Source organism: Chanodichthys erythropterus, chromosome 5 (genome assembly GCF_024489055.1).
Source record: "Chanodichthys erythropterus isolate Z2021 chromosome 5, ASM2448905v1, whole genome shotgun sequence".
Taxonomy (NCBI): Eukaryota; Metazoa; Chordata; class Actinopteri; order Cypriniformes; family Xenocyprididae; genus Chanodichthys; species Chanodichthys erythropterus.
This window is the reverse complement of record NC_090225.1, coordinates 18,821,299-18,838,513: the sequence shown is the minus strand read 5'-3', so window position 1 is coordinate 18,838,513 and position 17,215 is coordinate 18,821,299. Positions and strand designations below refer to the sequence as shown.

Sequence of the window (17,215 nt, the reverse complement as noted above, 5' to 3'; positions counted from 1 at the left end):
AGGACAGCCTGCATGTGAACTGGAGTGTATATCTTATTCAGCACCCAAGGCAACACGGATGGCAGTGCCATTTAGCAAACCGCTAAAAGGGCTGCAATGGCTCGTGTTCACTCGAGAAGCCCCTGTTTCCTAACTGAGTAGGAGACATATGGCTTATACTTGACATATCGCTGGTGTGCGCCTGGGGATTGCTTGCACTGTAAACTTAAGAAAGCACAGGACTTACAATCTGCATAGCACCGCTTAAGGGTAGGGACTTACATCGTCTGAGCACTGAAGAATGAGAGGAGGAAAAGAGCTCTGATAGTGAGGCATGTTTGTTTTTGTTTTATTGCAATATTTATTACAAGCAATAAAACAAAATTCAAACATTTAGCGCTGCCACCCACAACATGTAGGGGGACAGACGAACAGCCTTCCACCTCACGCCACGCTTGTCAGGAGAATGGCAGCTTGCTGGAGTGGGGTCCCATCTGCTTGGGGAAGCGCCTTGAAGTCTTGGGTCTCACTACTGACTCAGGCTTTTTTTCTATAGGTTGAGGAAGCAGTGGCGGCGTGCCTGTCAGAAGCTACCTGTACTGCCGCAATAAAGGCCTTCTCTGTTATGTTGGCTGTTGTCCGACATGATTTGGAAAGCTGCTGAAGGGCAGAGGTGGGTCACAATGTCTTACTCAATGGCAGCAGCTTTTCATAGCACCAGCAGTCAGCTTCGTTGAAAGATGAAAGAAAAGAGGTCTTTCTGGCATGGGTCCAGTGTGAGTGGAGGGTGTGCAATGACAGGGAGATCTCACCATGCACCTTGGGGAAGAAGGGTGCCAGTTTCTGGGGGGCAGCAGTTCGACGGCCAGACTGCAGAAACCACTCATCCAGGCGGTTCTGTGATGGCTCCTTGGGAGCTAACCAATCCAGGCCTAGCTCCCCCACTGCTTTTTTGATGAACCTCAACAGCACAGCATTGGCAGGTTGAGTGGCTGGTTGCTCACCTTGTTTTTAAAAGTGTCCTATTCCCTGAGCGAGCTGCGATACCAGTCGTCCTTCTCTGAGGCCGTTGTAGACATCGCATTATTGTCTGAGGCACCAAATGAGATCAGCTCGCGTGCTCTGTCAGAGGGGGCAAAGTCTTGTCCTCAGAATAGGGTTGTGGCACATGTGGGTGCTGGGTCAGTGCGAGGTGACTTCAAAAGCCTCCTGAGCGCGGCAGCCATTGCTTTCTGTTCCATGGCTCGATGGCAATGGGAGGAAGGAGTGCTCAGTATGACAGAGAGCCTTGTGGACAGCACCCCAACAGCCGGATCTGTCATGTGCCATCTTGGCGTGGGGGTGTCCTAGGCACAAGAGCATTCCTCGTGTCCGTCTGGAAGCTGAATTGGGCCCTGCATGAGCTCCATTCCTTCTGGGCCTGGGCCATCTTCGTTTTCGCTGGAACAGTGGAAAGGGAACAGCTCTATATTTAATGAAACACATTCAAAAGACCAGAACCGGAAGCGATGCAACCTGTTTTACAGAATACAGAAGTTTGTTGTGCATAACCCATATTAGAAAACCCCTGAACGACATAAGCCCAGACACAATGAAAAAAAACAAAAACAAAGAGTTTTGGGGCCCTCCAATGGTTACCTTTATATTTGACAAGAAAAGCATCTATGATAGCTCAACAGAAAAGTAAAAAGAAAAATTGACAGTTTGAAAAGGATACTTGGTGTCATTTTTTTTCATTTGGTGACAGCTATTTATAAATAGATAGTTCACACAAAAATGAAAATTCTATCATTTACATGCCATTCAAAACCATCTATCTAATTTACCTGAATTTGCCCTATCTGCATGCTGAATTTGGAGAACTCAACGCTGCCTATATACATAGGGTGAACTCAGTTAGGTGGAAAAACTCAGTGTTTTGCATACCGGTTTGAAATAAACTAGCCTTAAGGGATCATGAATATTCTTCTATCTTTAAGTAGGTGCAATTCACATGCAATACAGGACACAGATTGCAGCAACAGTCACTTTGGAGCAACCCAGTATTATGTGTTTTCGAAAATTATCTTTGTAAGGCTTTCAGTCTGTGAAAAAACTCAGGATTCAAAGTTTTGGGGCTTATTTCCAGAATAGTATATTTAGGCCTGCAGTTATCCAAGTCATGTAAATAATGTTCAAGTTTCACTGAGTCAACTGGATGTATTTCTTTGTAACTTAACAAGAAAGTGTTTCTCTTTATGTGACAAATCTGTTGAGATCAAAAGAAACATCCAGTTACCATAAAAAGAATCTAGGATATTCTTCGCCCATGACTGACCACCACGAATAGCAACTGTCAAATATCCCCATCTACTGTTTGATTTGCAGAACTGCATTTTTCTATTTCCCCATAGGTGTGTGCGCACGAAACACACTGTTCATAGAAACAAACCAACACAATTTATAAGTTTTCTTAATAAGTTGAAAGTTGTGCTCGTGTCTTGCGTTTTACGTCCGATTCCTGATCACTCCGTCAGATTTTTTTCCCTGCACGACATCACTTGTAGCTTCTATGCACGTTTAAAATCAGTGAACAACAACTGTAGGAATTTACTTTAGTATTTTGTCGAAAATGCCGTATGGTATTTTGAGATACCGTGGTAAATTTTTTAATTGACTGGCATATTTGTAACATGTTTCCTTATTGCTCGTTCATTTATGTTTCCAACGGTTTAGGACTTTTACTTTGAAAAGAAAAAAAAAACACTTCCGGTGGATGTTATGGAAACCTCACCAATATTTCTGTTATCACTCTGTTTGTATGACTGCGCGGGTTGCTTTCGTTTGTTCGTGTTTCGGCGGGGTGTGTGAAAGCCCAGGAGCGGTCCTCGCGCTCGCTGCTCCTCTTTCAGCTCAACGGCTGTGCCGTCTAACCTCTCGCAGCTTCATTGTAGAGTAACAGCAATCCTCTGGAGCACTCGAAGGACATGGCAGCCGCGACCGTGGCTGAAGCGGACCCCGCGGAGACCGATGGAGCTGCCGCCGCCGCCTCCTTTACGGATCTACGCGACCCAGGCTGGAATGAATCGCAGCTTCGGCAATATACTTTCCCAACCCGACCGATACCGAGACTGTCCCATACGGATCCGCGTGCCGAGATTCTCATCAATAACGAGGTATGTTGGCATATTTACTTACCTTGCATTGAATTAAGAGTGCGACAGATGGAGGAACGGAGAGCTGCAACTGATTTTGGTGGGTGCAAGGTGCACTAAAACGAAAGCATGATTTACGTTACCCTAATTCAAGCAATAGACTATTAAACGCCCTTGTCTAACATAAAATCGTTCGTTATTTTGAAACTCTTTGATGAGTTGGATAGAAGATCCTTTTAGCATGTCAGATCCCAATAAGCGCACTGATCTGATCAGTTATAATTTAGGTTTATTCTTCAGATAAAGCATAGATGATTTTGTAAATGCCATGATAAATTAAGTTTTTAAATGTAGAAAATTAGTAAACGGGTCGTTATATATATAATTTCTGCATAAAGTGAGAAGTTTACTGGACATGATTGCAGTAAGATATTGAAAATAGTACACTTCCTAAAAATGTTTCTTAACATTTTAACTATATTATATCATTTTACAGTTGAGACCTTATAACACAGTTATTCCAATGACTTAGTGATAGAGCAAAAATAATACATTTTATAGGAAGAGCATAATCATAATAGTGTTTTTACATGGCCTAGGGAGGGGTTCTTGCACCAAAAACAGAAAAAAAAAATAAAATAAATTGTTGTAAAATCAAAGTCTTACTCTGTTCACAGAGAACTACTGTGGCAGTCAGTTAAAATGAGATCAGTCAAAGCACGTTGTTCATGTTGACGTCTGTCTCTTGTAAACAGTGACACATTGGACCGTTAGCTGTGCCCGAGTCCGTACGTTTTAATACGTTTAGAATTATTTAATTAACTTTCTATTGTGTTAGAAAGGATTATATATATATATATATATATATATATATATATATATATATATATATATATATATATATATATATATGAGATCAGGTACATTTCTGACTTAATGATTAGTCCAATAATAAGTTATTTAATAATATTTATTATACCAGTATACACCTAAAAGTTGAAGTCGATGCATGTGGGTTTGTTCCTGTAGCGGTCGTCTGGTGTAGTTGCAGCGGAGCGCTAGAGCAAGCCTACCCGCGCGCGCGCTGGAACAGTGTACGTTCTTCTAGTCACGTAGCACTTGTCACTTTTTTTTTTTTTTTTATGCTGCAGCATCAGTAACGTTATAATTCTGTGTCACATAAACGCCGAGCGTTGGCGGGGTCGCTGCACGTCTCGGACAGTATTTTTGCTGTTCTGTTTAAATTAATATTTAAGCTCTAGATTAAATATTTGCACTTGAATGTAAACATGAGTGTGGAAGTGTGTTTGGTGGTACAGGAAACATGCAGCATAGTTAAAGGTGATTGTGCCCGCAGAATGATAAAACTACTAATGACCCACCCAACTGAGAATAGCACTCCATTGATCTGTTGTCTTAAAGAATGTTTAAATATTATTTATATTGTAAATATTGTAACTTTTTTCATGATTTTGATTTTCTTTGGTAGGAGCCTGTTGTATTAACAGACACCAGTTTAGTATATCCTGCTCTAAAATGGGACATACCCTACTTGCAAGAGAACATTGGAAATGGGGACTTCTCTGTTTACATGGCAGAAAACCACAAATTCTTGTATTATGATGAGAAGAAAATGGCAAACTTTAAAGACTTTGTACCCAAATCTCGTCGAATAGAGATGAAATTTTCTGAGTTTGTGGACAATATGCATCAAACAGAAGAACAAGATGGATCAGAAAGGTATGTCAGTATGATATACATTAATGTACCTGATATGCATGACATGTTCTTAACTGCTGGCTGAGGTTAAACTTTAATTTTTTTTTTTTTTTATTACAAAAGTATAGACAGTGATTTATAACTTTGATTTTGTCAGATTGCTCACTGTCTTTATCCTTTCACAGATAAAACATCCCTTTAGCATCGAATAGGTGTATATTTGTGTACATTTGTGTATAGTGTATATTTAAAATTTACCTTGACTAAAAAGTTTTGAGCTATTTATAATAACATGAACAGTTGATGTATGATACTATGTGAAAGTGTTGAGATGCATGAAATCCAATCCAGGAAATGAAATTGTGCCGCTGTATGACTAAGCAGTTAATTCTGCCAACTGGTGTCCAGTTCATATTGCTGACCTTTTGATACTCTGTTTTGGAGGTTTATTGCTATATCATTTATGATCATCTTGTTTTTGGTCCTAGACCTTTAACTGTTGACCTTGCTAGATAAATATTAAACAAATTCAGATAGATATTTACTTAAATAAATCTTTGTAATTTCTAAAGAGAAAAGAATTGCATTCTAAAGTATCACTTAATTTAATTTGACATTTTAAGATGTGAAATGGCTTTGTTGTTTATTTTGTAGAGTGTACTTGCAACAAACACTGAACGATACAGTAGGACGAAAAATTGTGGTGGATTTCCTTGGATTCAATTGGAACTGGATTAATAAACAGCAAGCTAAACGAAACTGGGGACCCTTGACCTCAAATTTGCTGCTCATAGGCATGGAAGGTACAGTTTCAGTGCACCTTATTCTGTATTCAGATTATTATTTAAAATAGTATAATAAAAATAAAATTTTTGATTTGCCCTTCTAACTAAAATTGCTGGTGGGGTGACTGTCATATCATTTATTTTTTTTTATCCTCTTAAAATATCACGCCAGGCAATGTAACACCAGCACACTATGATGAGCAACAGAATTTCTTTGCACAAATTAAAGGACATAAGAGATGCATCCTCTTTCCTCCGGATCAGTTTGACTGCCTCTATCCTTACCCAGTTCATCATCCATGTGACAGACAGAGTCAGGTATTATATTTTTAATGACACCCTAGACCAGTGGTTCTCAAATTTTTGTATTTTATTTATATATATATATATATATATATATATATATATATATATATATATATATATATATATATATATATATATATATATATATATATATATATATATATATATATATATATATATATATATATATATATATATATATATATATATATATATATATATTAGTAAAGCTTTTTTGCTGTTTTATCTTGTTAATACAAAAAGCAAAATATTGTATTCATTTGTTTTAGACACATGGCATTTTCCACTCATCCACCATATTTATGACTATCAGTGGGACAAAGTGATGGTGGTGAAAACAGAAACATCAAACATATAAACAGAGAGATCACAAAAAATATGTTGATCATTGGATTCAATCCAACTTTTTTTTTTTTTTTTTTTTTTACAGATCTCAAGTTAGCACAAACATACCAAATGTAACATTCATGGACATTTATATATATTTAATCCACAATCTATGTCTGTATATATTGCTGGTATATTAATATTGATTGTAGATTAAATGTTGGACAAATCAAATGTTGTACTTGGCCTGAAAAGTTTGAGAACCACTTGCTAAAAAAACTTTTTGTTTTCAGACTCTTTAAGACTGTAACAATAACTTAAACAAATAAGCAAAATGTTCAAGTTTTTATTTTTTATTTTTACATTCATAGGTTGATTTTGAAAATCCTGATTATGACAAGTTTCCTAATTTCAAAAATGCTGTTGGATACGAGGCTGTTGTGGGACCAGGTGATGTCTTATACATCCCCATGTATTGGTAAGATTGTTTTTTAAATACACAGAAAAGGTTGATCACCATTATTACTTTATGCTGAAGTGTTGGGACTATCTGTTTGGCCAACCAAAGGCAGAAGAGTGCTTGGAAACTCTTAGGAATGTTTTTGCATTTAAGTTCAGTGGTGCTAGTGGTGCAGAAATTTCACACATTTTATTTTTCATTACTTAACAGTTTCATTATTGTGCAATAAATGCATTGAGAAGAATTTTCCATATATATACAAAATTTTCCATTTTTTATATATATAATATATAATACACACACACACACACATATACACACACACACACACACACACACACACACACACACACACACACACACACACACACACACACACACACACACACACACACACACACACACACACACACAACCCGATTCCAGAAAAGTTGGGACACTGTACAAATTGTGAATAAAAAAGGAATGCAATCATTTACAAATCTCATAAACTTATATTTTATTCACAACAGAATATAGATAACATATCAAATGTTGAAAGTGAGACATTTTGAAATGTCATTTCAAATATTGGCTCATTTTGTATTTCATGAGAGCTACACATTCCAAAAAAGTTGGGACAGGTAGCAATAAGAGGCTGGAAAAGTTAAATGTACATATAAGGAACAGCTGGAGGACCAATTTGCAACTTATTAGGTCAATTGCCAACATAATTGGGTATAAAAAGAGCCTCTCAGAGTGGCAGTGTCTCTCAGAAGTCAAGATGGGCAGAGGATCACCAATTCCCCCAATGTTGCAGCAAAAAATAATGGACCAATATCAGAAAGGAGTTTCTCAGAGAAAAATTGCAAAGAGTTTGAAGTTATCATCATCTACAGGTCATAATATCATCCAAAGATTCAGAGAATCTGGAACAATCTCTGTGCGTAAGGGTCAAGGCCAGAAAACCATACTGGATGCAGTGATCTTCTGGCCCTTAGACGGCACTGAATCACATACAGGAATGCTACTGTTATGGAAATCACAACATGGGCTCAGGAATACTTCCAGAAAACATTGTCAGTAAACACAATCCACCGTGCCATTCGCTGTTGCCGGCTAAAACTCTATAGGTCAAAAAAGAAGCCATATCTAAACATGATCCAGAAGCGCAGGCGTTTTGTCTGGGCCAAGGCTCATTTAAAATGGACTGTGGCAAAGTGGAAAACTGTTCTGTGGTCAGACGAATCAAAATTTGAAGTTCTTTTTTGGAAAACTGGGACACCATGTCATTCGGACTAAAGAGGACAAGGACAACCCAAGTTGTTATCAGCGCTCAGTTCAGAAGCCTGCATCTCTGATGGTATAGGGCTGCATGAGTGCGTGTGACATGGCAGCTACACATCTGGAAAGGCACCATCAATGCTGAAAGGTATATCCAAGTTCTAGAACAACATATGCTCCCATCCAGACGTCGTCTCTTTCAGGGAAGACCTTGCATTTTCCAACATGACAATGCCAGACCACATACTGCTTCAATTACAACATCATGGCTGCATAAAAGGAGGATCCGGGTACTGAAATGTCCAGCTTGCAGTACAGATCTTTCACCCATAGAAAACATTTGGTGCATCATAAAGAGGAAAGAGGCATCATAAAGAGACCTAAGACAATTGAGCAACTAGAAGCCTGTATTAGACAAGAATGGGACAACATTCCTATTCCTAAACTTGAGCAACTTCCCTCCTCAGTCCCCAGACCTTTGCAGACTGTTATAAAAAGAAGAGGGGATGCCACACAGTGGTAAACATGGCCTTGTCCCAACTTTTTTGAGATGTGAAATTTAAAATCAACTTATTTTCCCCTTAAAATTATACATTTTCTCAGTTTAAACATTTGATATGTCATCGATGTTGTATTATGAATAAAATATTGGAATTTCCACATCATTGCATTGTGTTTTTATTCACAATTTGTACAGTGTCCCAACTTTTTTGGAATCATATATATATATATATATATATATATATTACACTGTGTTCCAAATTATTATGCAAGAGACAAATCAGTAAGATTTCTGTACAATAAACATTCAGATTTTAGTTTTCCTAAAAAAATGTTTGTTCGTTTGTTCATCCATGTCTTTTTAGATAACTGGTATCAACCTCAGACAAAATAATTTGCCAGATCTATGGAAACCCTACTTAGAGGTTGTCCCACATTATTAAGCAAGTCACAGTTCTCATGCAATATGGGGAGGAAGAAAGATCTTTTTGAAGATGAAAAGCATGAAATGGTGCAATGTTGTGCAAAAGGCATGAAAACAACTAATATTGTGTGAAACTGAATGGAGATTATCGAATTATCATAAGATTTGTGAGTGATTTAGAGCACAGCAGAACTCGGTCAGATAAAGGCTTTTTAATGAAAGTTCCTATCAAAAAAATTTATTGTATTAAAAGGGCAGCTATAAAAAAAGCTAGTGTTGAGCAGCAAACAGGTATTTGAAGCTTCTGGTGTCTCTAGAGTCTCAAGAAGCTCTCCATGCTGGCTGGCAGTTGTGCGTAAAGATGCATTTCAGCCCTCCAAACCAAACCTCGCAAAGAGAAACATTTACAGTGGGTTTAGAAATACATGAAGACTCATTTTTAAATAGTTTTATTCACTGAATAATGCCATACTACTACTGGATGGTCTAAATGGATGGATTCCTGGATGGTTGGTGAATGGCCACCACGTTCCAATAAGACTGCGATGTCAGCAAGGAGCTGGCGGGTGATGATTTGGGCTGGAATATTGGGAAGTGAGATGGAGGGTATTAAAATGACTTTTGCAAGATATGTGGAGTTCATAACTGTCCATTTTCAGCTATGGTATAAAAGGGAGGATAGTGCATAGTACAATGCACTATTGTACAATGCACTATGCACTATCCCATGCTGCAAAAAAACACCACAGCAATAAAACTGTTTGTATTTCTACACCCACTGTAAATGTTTCTCTTTGTTAGGTTTGGTTTGTGGTGTCTAAAATGCATTTTTACGCACAACTGCCAGCTTGCATGGTGAGGTTCTCAAGACTCCAGAGACACCAGCAACTTCAAATACCTGTTTGCTGCTCAACACTGGCTTTTTTAATAGCTGCCCTTTTAATACAATACATTTTTTTGATAGGAACTTTCATTAATAAGCCTTTATCTGACAGAGTTCTGCTGTGCTCTAAATCACTCACAAATCTTATGATAATTTGATAATCTCCATTCAGTTTCACACAATATTAGTTGTTTTCATGCCTTTTGCACAACATTGCACCATTTCATGCTTTTCATCTTCAGAAAGATCTTTCTTCCTCCCCATATTGCATGAGAACCATAACTTGCTTAATAATGTGGAACAACCTCTAAGTAGGGTTTCCATAGATCTGGCAAATTATTTTGTCTGATATTGATACCAGTTGTCTAAAAAGACATGGATAAAGAAACAAACAAACAAACACTTTCTTAGAAAAACTAAAATCTGGATGTTTATTGTACTGAAATCTTACTGATATGTCAATTGCATAATAATTTGGAACGCAGTGTATATATATCGTTTCATTTCTTAAACAACCATATAGGAAGATGTATCCTGACCTTAATTTCAGTGAAAGTCTTTGGGATGTGTTGGAGGAGACTTTACAGAGTGTTTGACTCTTGCATTGTCAATACAAGATCTTGATCAATAATTGATGCACCTCTTGATGGAAATAAATTTTGTGATGTTATTTCCATCAAGAGGTGCTTCAACTTTTGGTCAAGATCTTGTATTGAAAATGCAAGAGTCAAGCACTCTCTAAAGTCTCCTCCAACACATCCCAAAGACTTACACTGAGGTTAAGATCAGGACTCAGTTGCCAATTCATGTGTGAAAATGATTCTTCATGCTCTCTGAACCGTTCTTTCACAATTTTAACACTGATGGATATTGGCATTGTCATCTTGGAATATGGCCGTGATCTTCCGACATGGTCGTTTAAGAAATGAAAAGCTACACTTTCCACATGTTAGAGTTAAAAGAACTGTTGCCAAACATAAAACATGCTAGAAACAATAATCACATGGATTACTACTTAACTGACTGATGCTTTTGAAGCTGTTCATATATATATATATATATATATATATATATATATATATATATATATATATATATATATATATATATATATATATATATATATATATATATATATATATATATATATATATAATGAACAGCTTCAAAAGCATCAGTCAGTTAAGTAGTAATCCAGTTCAGCAGGCCTTTGCTTCCATGGGCTGCTGACTTAGTCTCAAGCCTGTGAGAGGGAATCAGCCATGACAGCTTCCTCTTCCAACTCCTTGCTCCCCCTAGTCACTGGAGGGCAAAATGATGCCAACCAACTGTGTAATTCTACAGTCTATACTTTTTCCCCATGGCTGCCTGAGTGTGAACATCTCTCCTTTTCTTTTAACAGGGTCACAGAAGGTCCTCCATTTGAGGAAAAAACATAGAATGTTATACAATTTTCCAAATGTTCTCCAGAATTTCCTTGTTTATATATCTGTACTTTGATCCGGCACATGGGCAAAGAGTGGTGTACTGGGGTGTCATGCTGCATATGGTGTTTAAAATCAAGCACACGCTTCAAAGTAGAGCTTGTTGCTCTGTAAAGGTTTAAGTATCTAAAAACAGGTTTTCATTAGCTCTTGAAAGTGCATTTTATTTGTGTAAAGTGCACATTGGCACTATAGAAGACAATAGACTTTAAATGTGTGCAGGGCGACAAGCTTTAGTCTTTAACTATGTGATTTGCATAAGTGACTTTATCTAAGAATAAAGTGGCAGCAGGTGTGCCTGGGAATGTTTGCGTTGTGGTTTTCAGTTTGACTTTCCTCCAGGCAGGGTGCTCTTATCTAAATTGCCTGTCATAAATAGCTTTTGTATGTTATTATATCTAAAAGCTATGTGGAAGAATTTTTTTTATTTTATTTTATTTTAGGATAGCTTTAAAATGGAGATTAGGGTTGTGCTGATAGATGATAGTATTGTGTTTTCATGATAATCCGAGATATCGCTAATGCCTTAGACGAGATCAAGACAATAATTGGCTAGTTTTCCCTTTTAAAGGGTTAGTGCACCCAAAAATGAAAATTCTGTCATGTATTACTTATTCTCACGCTGTTTCACACCCGTAAGACCTTCGTTAATCTTCGGAACATAAATTAAGATATTTTAGTTGAAATCCGATGGCTCCGTGAGGCCTCCTTAGGGAGCAATGAAACTTCCTCTCTTAAGATCCATAAAGGTACTAAAAACATATTTAAATTAGTTCATGTGAGTACAGTGGTTCAATATTAATATTATAAAGCAACGAGAAAATTTTGTTGCGCCAAAAACACCGCAATAACGACTTATATAGTGATGGCCGATTTCAAAACACTGCTTCAGGAAGTTCAAATCATGATTCAGATCGCGTGTCAAACTGCCAAATGACTGAAATTACGCGAGTTTGGTGCTCCGAACTGCAGATTCGACGCACAGATTCACAATGCTCCAATGCTTCCTGAAGCAGTGTTTTGAAATCGGCCATCACTAAATAATTTGTTATTTTGTTTTTTTGGCGCACCAAAAATATTCTTGTTGCTTTATAATATTAATATTGAACCATTGTACTCACATGAACTGATTTAAATATGTTTTTAGTACCTTTATGGATCTTGAGAGAGGAAATGTCATTGCTCCCTAGGGGCTGGGTGATATATCGCATGCGATTGTCATGCGCATTTTGTCAGCTAAATCGTCATCACCTGCTTTCAAATGGAGCGGCATTTAATAAACAGAGCCGTCAATCACTGACAAGCTACGCAATATCGCGTTCATATCGCAGATGAATCGCCTTCGATAACGAACGTGATATTGCGTGGCTTGTCAGTGAACTACGGCTCTGTCTATTAAATGCCGCTCCATTTGAAAGCAGGTGATGGCGATTTAGCGGTAATCAGGGAACCGGCTTTACTGACGAAATGCGATATATCGCCCAGCCCTATTGCTCCCTATGAAGGTCTCACGGAGCCATCGGATTTCAACTAAAATATCTTAATTTGTGTTCTGAAGATTAACGAATGTCTTACGGGTGTGAAATGACATGAGGGTAAGTAATAAATGACAAAATTTTCATTTTTGGGTGAACTAACCCTTTAATGCATTAAATTATTATTATTATTATTATTATTATTATTTGCCAAGGCGAAAACGACATTGTTGTTTGTCAGCGTTTTGTTCACATAGCACATTAACAAAACATTTTAATGACACTAATAACAATACAATTACAAATTATTATTATTAATAATAATATTATTATTAAGGTCCAAACACAGCATAATCAATAATTTGCGATGTGATGGCAAAGCTGAATTTTCAGCATCATTACTCCAGTCTTCAGTGTCACATGATCCTTCAGAAATCATTCTAATATGCTGATCTGCTGCTTAAAGGAACACTCCACTTTTTTTGAAAATAGGCTCATTTTCCAACTCCCCTAGAGTTTAAACAGTTGAGTTTTACCGTTTTCGAATCCATTCAGCAGATCTCCGGTTCTGCGGGAACCACTTTTAGCATAGCTTAGCATAGTTCATTGAATCTGATTAGACCCTTAGCATCACGTTTAAAAATGACCATGCGTAATATCATTGCACTGCTGAAGCCATGGAACGGCAGCAAAGTTCCTTGATTATTACGCCTGAATGAGAGTATAGTTCCTAGCCATATCAGCCTAGAAAATCACAACTTTTTATTTTCCGTTGGTCTTAGTACACGATTTAACTACAGAAGAGTCAAGTTTTAAATAGGAAAAATATCAAAACTCTTTGGTCATTTTTAAGCGCGATGCTAACGGTCTAATCAGATTCAATGAACTATGCTAAGCTATGGTAAAAGTGGTACCGCCAGAACCGGAGATCGGCTGAATGGATTCGAAAACGGTAAAACTCAACTGTTTAACTCTAGGGGAGTTGGAAAATTAGCGTTCCTTTTAAGAATAATTTCACAGTATCATCAATGTTGAAAACAGTTGTGCTGCTTCATATTATTGTGGAAACCATTTTTTTCAGGATTCTTTGACCAGTTGAAAGTTCAAAAGAACAGCATTTATTTGAAATAGAAATCTTTTGGAACAATGTAAAAGTATTTACTGTCACACTTTATCAATTCAATGCGACCTTGCTGAATAAAAGTATTAATTAATTTTTTTTTAAAAAAGAGTTGGTTACCCTAAACCTTTACATGGTAATGTATACATTTATGTTAAATAAATGTTTGCATTTTTTATTTTAAAAAGGTGGCATCACATCGAGTCCCTGTTAAATGGAGGAGTGACCATCACAGTGAACTTCTGGTACAAGGTATGCTTTTGCAGCACCTCAGTTGTGCACTGTCTTGTTTACATACAAGATGTATCATTGCACAAATCAACCAGTATTGCACAAAATATTTCAAGGGGACACCCACTCCAAAGAGGATAGAGTACCCTTTGAAAGCTCATCAGAAGGTGGCCATAATGAGGAACATAGAGAAGATGTTGGGAGAGGCCTTGGGGGACCCACATGAGGTACAGAAAAGTAGAACAGTCAATCATAGCCTCTTCCGTTTTTAGGTCCTCAGATATGAATAATGCATTAAGGAATTCCCTGTGTATTTTGACCTTGACAATAACCTAATTACAAGTATATTTGTGGCTAACCTGCTTTAAAACCTGAATCAAATGTGCATGCCTACATTTGACTGTGACTAGAGCAAGAAATGAATAGCCGTTTTCCTCTTTCCAGTATTTAATGAATTTAGCATATATTTGTTCACAGAATAAATTTTCTATTGATTTTTAACAGGTTGGTCCATTGCTGAACATGATGATTAAGGGCAGATATGATCATGGACTGAGTTAATGGCCTGAGCTGAAGCTTCTTTAGTGTGCTGCTAAGACGGTCTGTTTATATGTATGTGTGGATTTGGGTATATGCTTGTGTATACATTCAGACTGTTGAAATGCCAGTGCATGGCAGTATTTTGGCAGTATAAAGACTTCCGCCTTTTGTCTGCTTTCATTTACTGCACCCGTTATTGCTAGTTTTGTGTTGGTGTAAGAAGAAAACCACTTGTGAGAAATTGATTTGATCTCCCCTAAAAAAAGAGTCCTTAAATCTACATGTGCAGCATTACATGCTAAAAAATAGACTAATGCATTAGCAGAGCCTGTAAAGCACTTTTACACCACCCAGAGCGCCTGTTGTCAGGTTTTGTCCCATGTTGGGACAAAGAAGGTGCCATATGTCATGACTTAACTCCTGTGGTTCTGAGTCCGCAAAGTGAAACTGGCAGAGTGCCTCGATCATATCCACAAAAGAGGATGATTTACAACTTGAAATCTACTATTGGTAGATCTACCAACTGTTGATGTTATCATTATTGATGGTATTTTGTGTGTTTGCTTTTGAATTTGATCTCATGACTTCAGTGTTTCAGTCACAATATGTTTTTTAAAACAAGGGATTTCTCATCCTTTCGTAGCCGACTCACTGAATTAAATTTTGCATTTGTATATGCATTTTTAATTGTTTTTCTTTTTTAGATATGTGTACATTAAGGAAAATGTTTTAGTTTCTTGGTGGTCTATTTTTTTAATGTAACATTATATGGTACCATTTCAGTAAGGATTGTAATTCAGAACAAAACTACACTTGCCAAGTGTTAACTGTCTCCATGAATTGTAAGGAAATAAAAGATTTTGAATGGTTTGATCTTTTTTTTATTTTTTTTATTGAATTACGGTTTTCATTATTATTTCATTAAATTATTAATTTTTATTATGTTATTAGTATGGGTACATTTACAATACAAAATTTGTGTGCTAAAATCTGAAATTGACCTACATTATTATCTACACTACCATTCAGAAGTTTGGGGTCACTAAGATTTAAAAAAAAAAAAAAGTTTTTGAAAGAAGTCTCATGCTCACTAAGGCTGCATATTTGATCAAAAATACAGTAATACTATGAAATGTTATTACAATCTTAAATGTGTTCTATTTGAATATATTTTAAAATGTAATTTATTCCCGTTATGCTAAATATTTCAGCATCATTACTCTAGTCTTCAGTGTCACATGATCCTTCACAAATCATTCTAATACGTTGATTTGTCTTCTTATCGGAGCTGAAAATAGTGCTGTTTATTATTTTTGTGAAAACTAGGATACATTTTTTTCAGGATTCTTTTAATTTGTAGAAAGTTGAAAAAAAAAACAGCATTTATTTGAAATGTATCTTTTGTAACATTATAGAAATCTTTGCTGAATAGAAGTAATTTCTTAAAAAAATTATCATACTGACCCAAAAATTCTGAACGGTAGTGTAGTACAAGCACCCAATTGGTCACTTTAATCCTTTAAAAGTATGCAATGTTTTCAATTTTCACGTATCGTAAAATTGTGATCATCTACCTATAGGTTTATCATGGGCTTGTTTCAGCTAACTTTATATATTGCCAAATATATAACTCAAAAGTTGATGTTGAACAGTATACCGACAATGATGGCAGTCATCTATCATATAAATACCTGTCACCGCAGAAACAATATCAAATAAACCAACTCTGGGAACCTTTTTTTTTTTTTTACAAGCATTTCAATACTTACAAAGATTATGAAGGAATAAAATATCCTGGAGAAATCATTTGAAGTGTTTAACATAGCTGTAGCTTGTGCTTTAGAGCACGATCTTAATTGTGTAAAAATGAAAGAGAACAAAACCTGTTGCTTCAAAGTAGCTGCATGATTGTTGATCTCTGTTCTCAGCACTGATTTCTGAGTGACTTAAAGTGGTTTGCTCTGATCATGTAATCTTTAAATTAAACATGTGTTTTTTTTTTTCACCTTTGTGTCTTCAGATGTGTATATTCCTTCGCTCTAAAATTCTTTATTTCAACAATCTCATGCTCTAAAGTACCTAAAACAGTTCAAAACAATACATTTTTAAAACCAGTTTTAAGAACTTTTATTACTTAGCTACCCTCATGCCGTTCCACACCCGTAAGACCTTCGCTAATCTTCGGAACAAAAATTAAGATATTTTAGTTGAAATCTGATGGCTCCGTGAGGCCTTAATAGGGAGCAATGACACTTTATGATCCATAAAGGTACTAAAAACATATTTAAATCGGTTCATGTGAGTACAGTGGTTCAATATTAATATTATAAAGCGACGAGAATATTTTTGTTGCGCCAAAAATAACAAAATAACGACTTATTTAGTGATGGCTGATTTCAAAACACTGCTTCATGAAGCATCGGAGCACAGTGATTCAGTGTGTCGAATCAGCGGTTCGGAGCGCCAAAGTCACGTGATTTCAGCCGTTGGCAGTTTGACACGCGATCTGAATCATGATTTGACACACTGATTCATTTGTGCTCCGATGCTTCATGAAGCAGTG

The 17,215-nt window shown here is 36.6% G+C and overlaps 1 protein-coding gene across 3 annotated transcripts; it reads left to right on the top strand.

Moving 5' to 3' along the window:
• The first annotated feature begins 2,744 nt into the window (after window positions 1-2,744).
• hif1an (hypoxia inducible factor 1 subunit alpha inhibitor) lies at window positions 2,745-16,790 on the top strand. Of its 3 annotated transcripts, XM_067386414.1 has the most exons (8): window positions 2,745-3,134; window positions 4,603-4,853; window positions 5,487-5,635; window positions 5,790-5,935; window positions 6,643-6,749; window positions 14,070-14,133; window positions 14,229-14,339; window positions 14,617-16,790. In XM_067386414.1, exons 1-8 carry the CDS (start codon window positions 2,946-2,948, stop codon window positions 14,671-14,673), a joined length of 1,074 nt encoding a protein of 357 aa, XP_067242515.1. In that variant the 5' UTR covers window positions 2,745-2,945; the 3' UTR covers window positions 14,674-16,790. The 3 variants fall into 3 exon arrangements, with proteins under 3 accessions (XP_067242515.1, XP_067242517.1, XP_067242516.1); XM_067386416.1 differs by lacking the exon at window positions 6,643-6,749; XM_067386415.1 differs by lacking the exon at window positions 6,643-6,749 and having other exon boundaries at window positions 14,070-14,339.
• The last annotated feature ends 425 nt before the right edge of the window (window positions 16,791-17,215 follow it).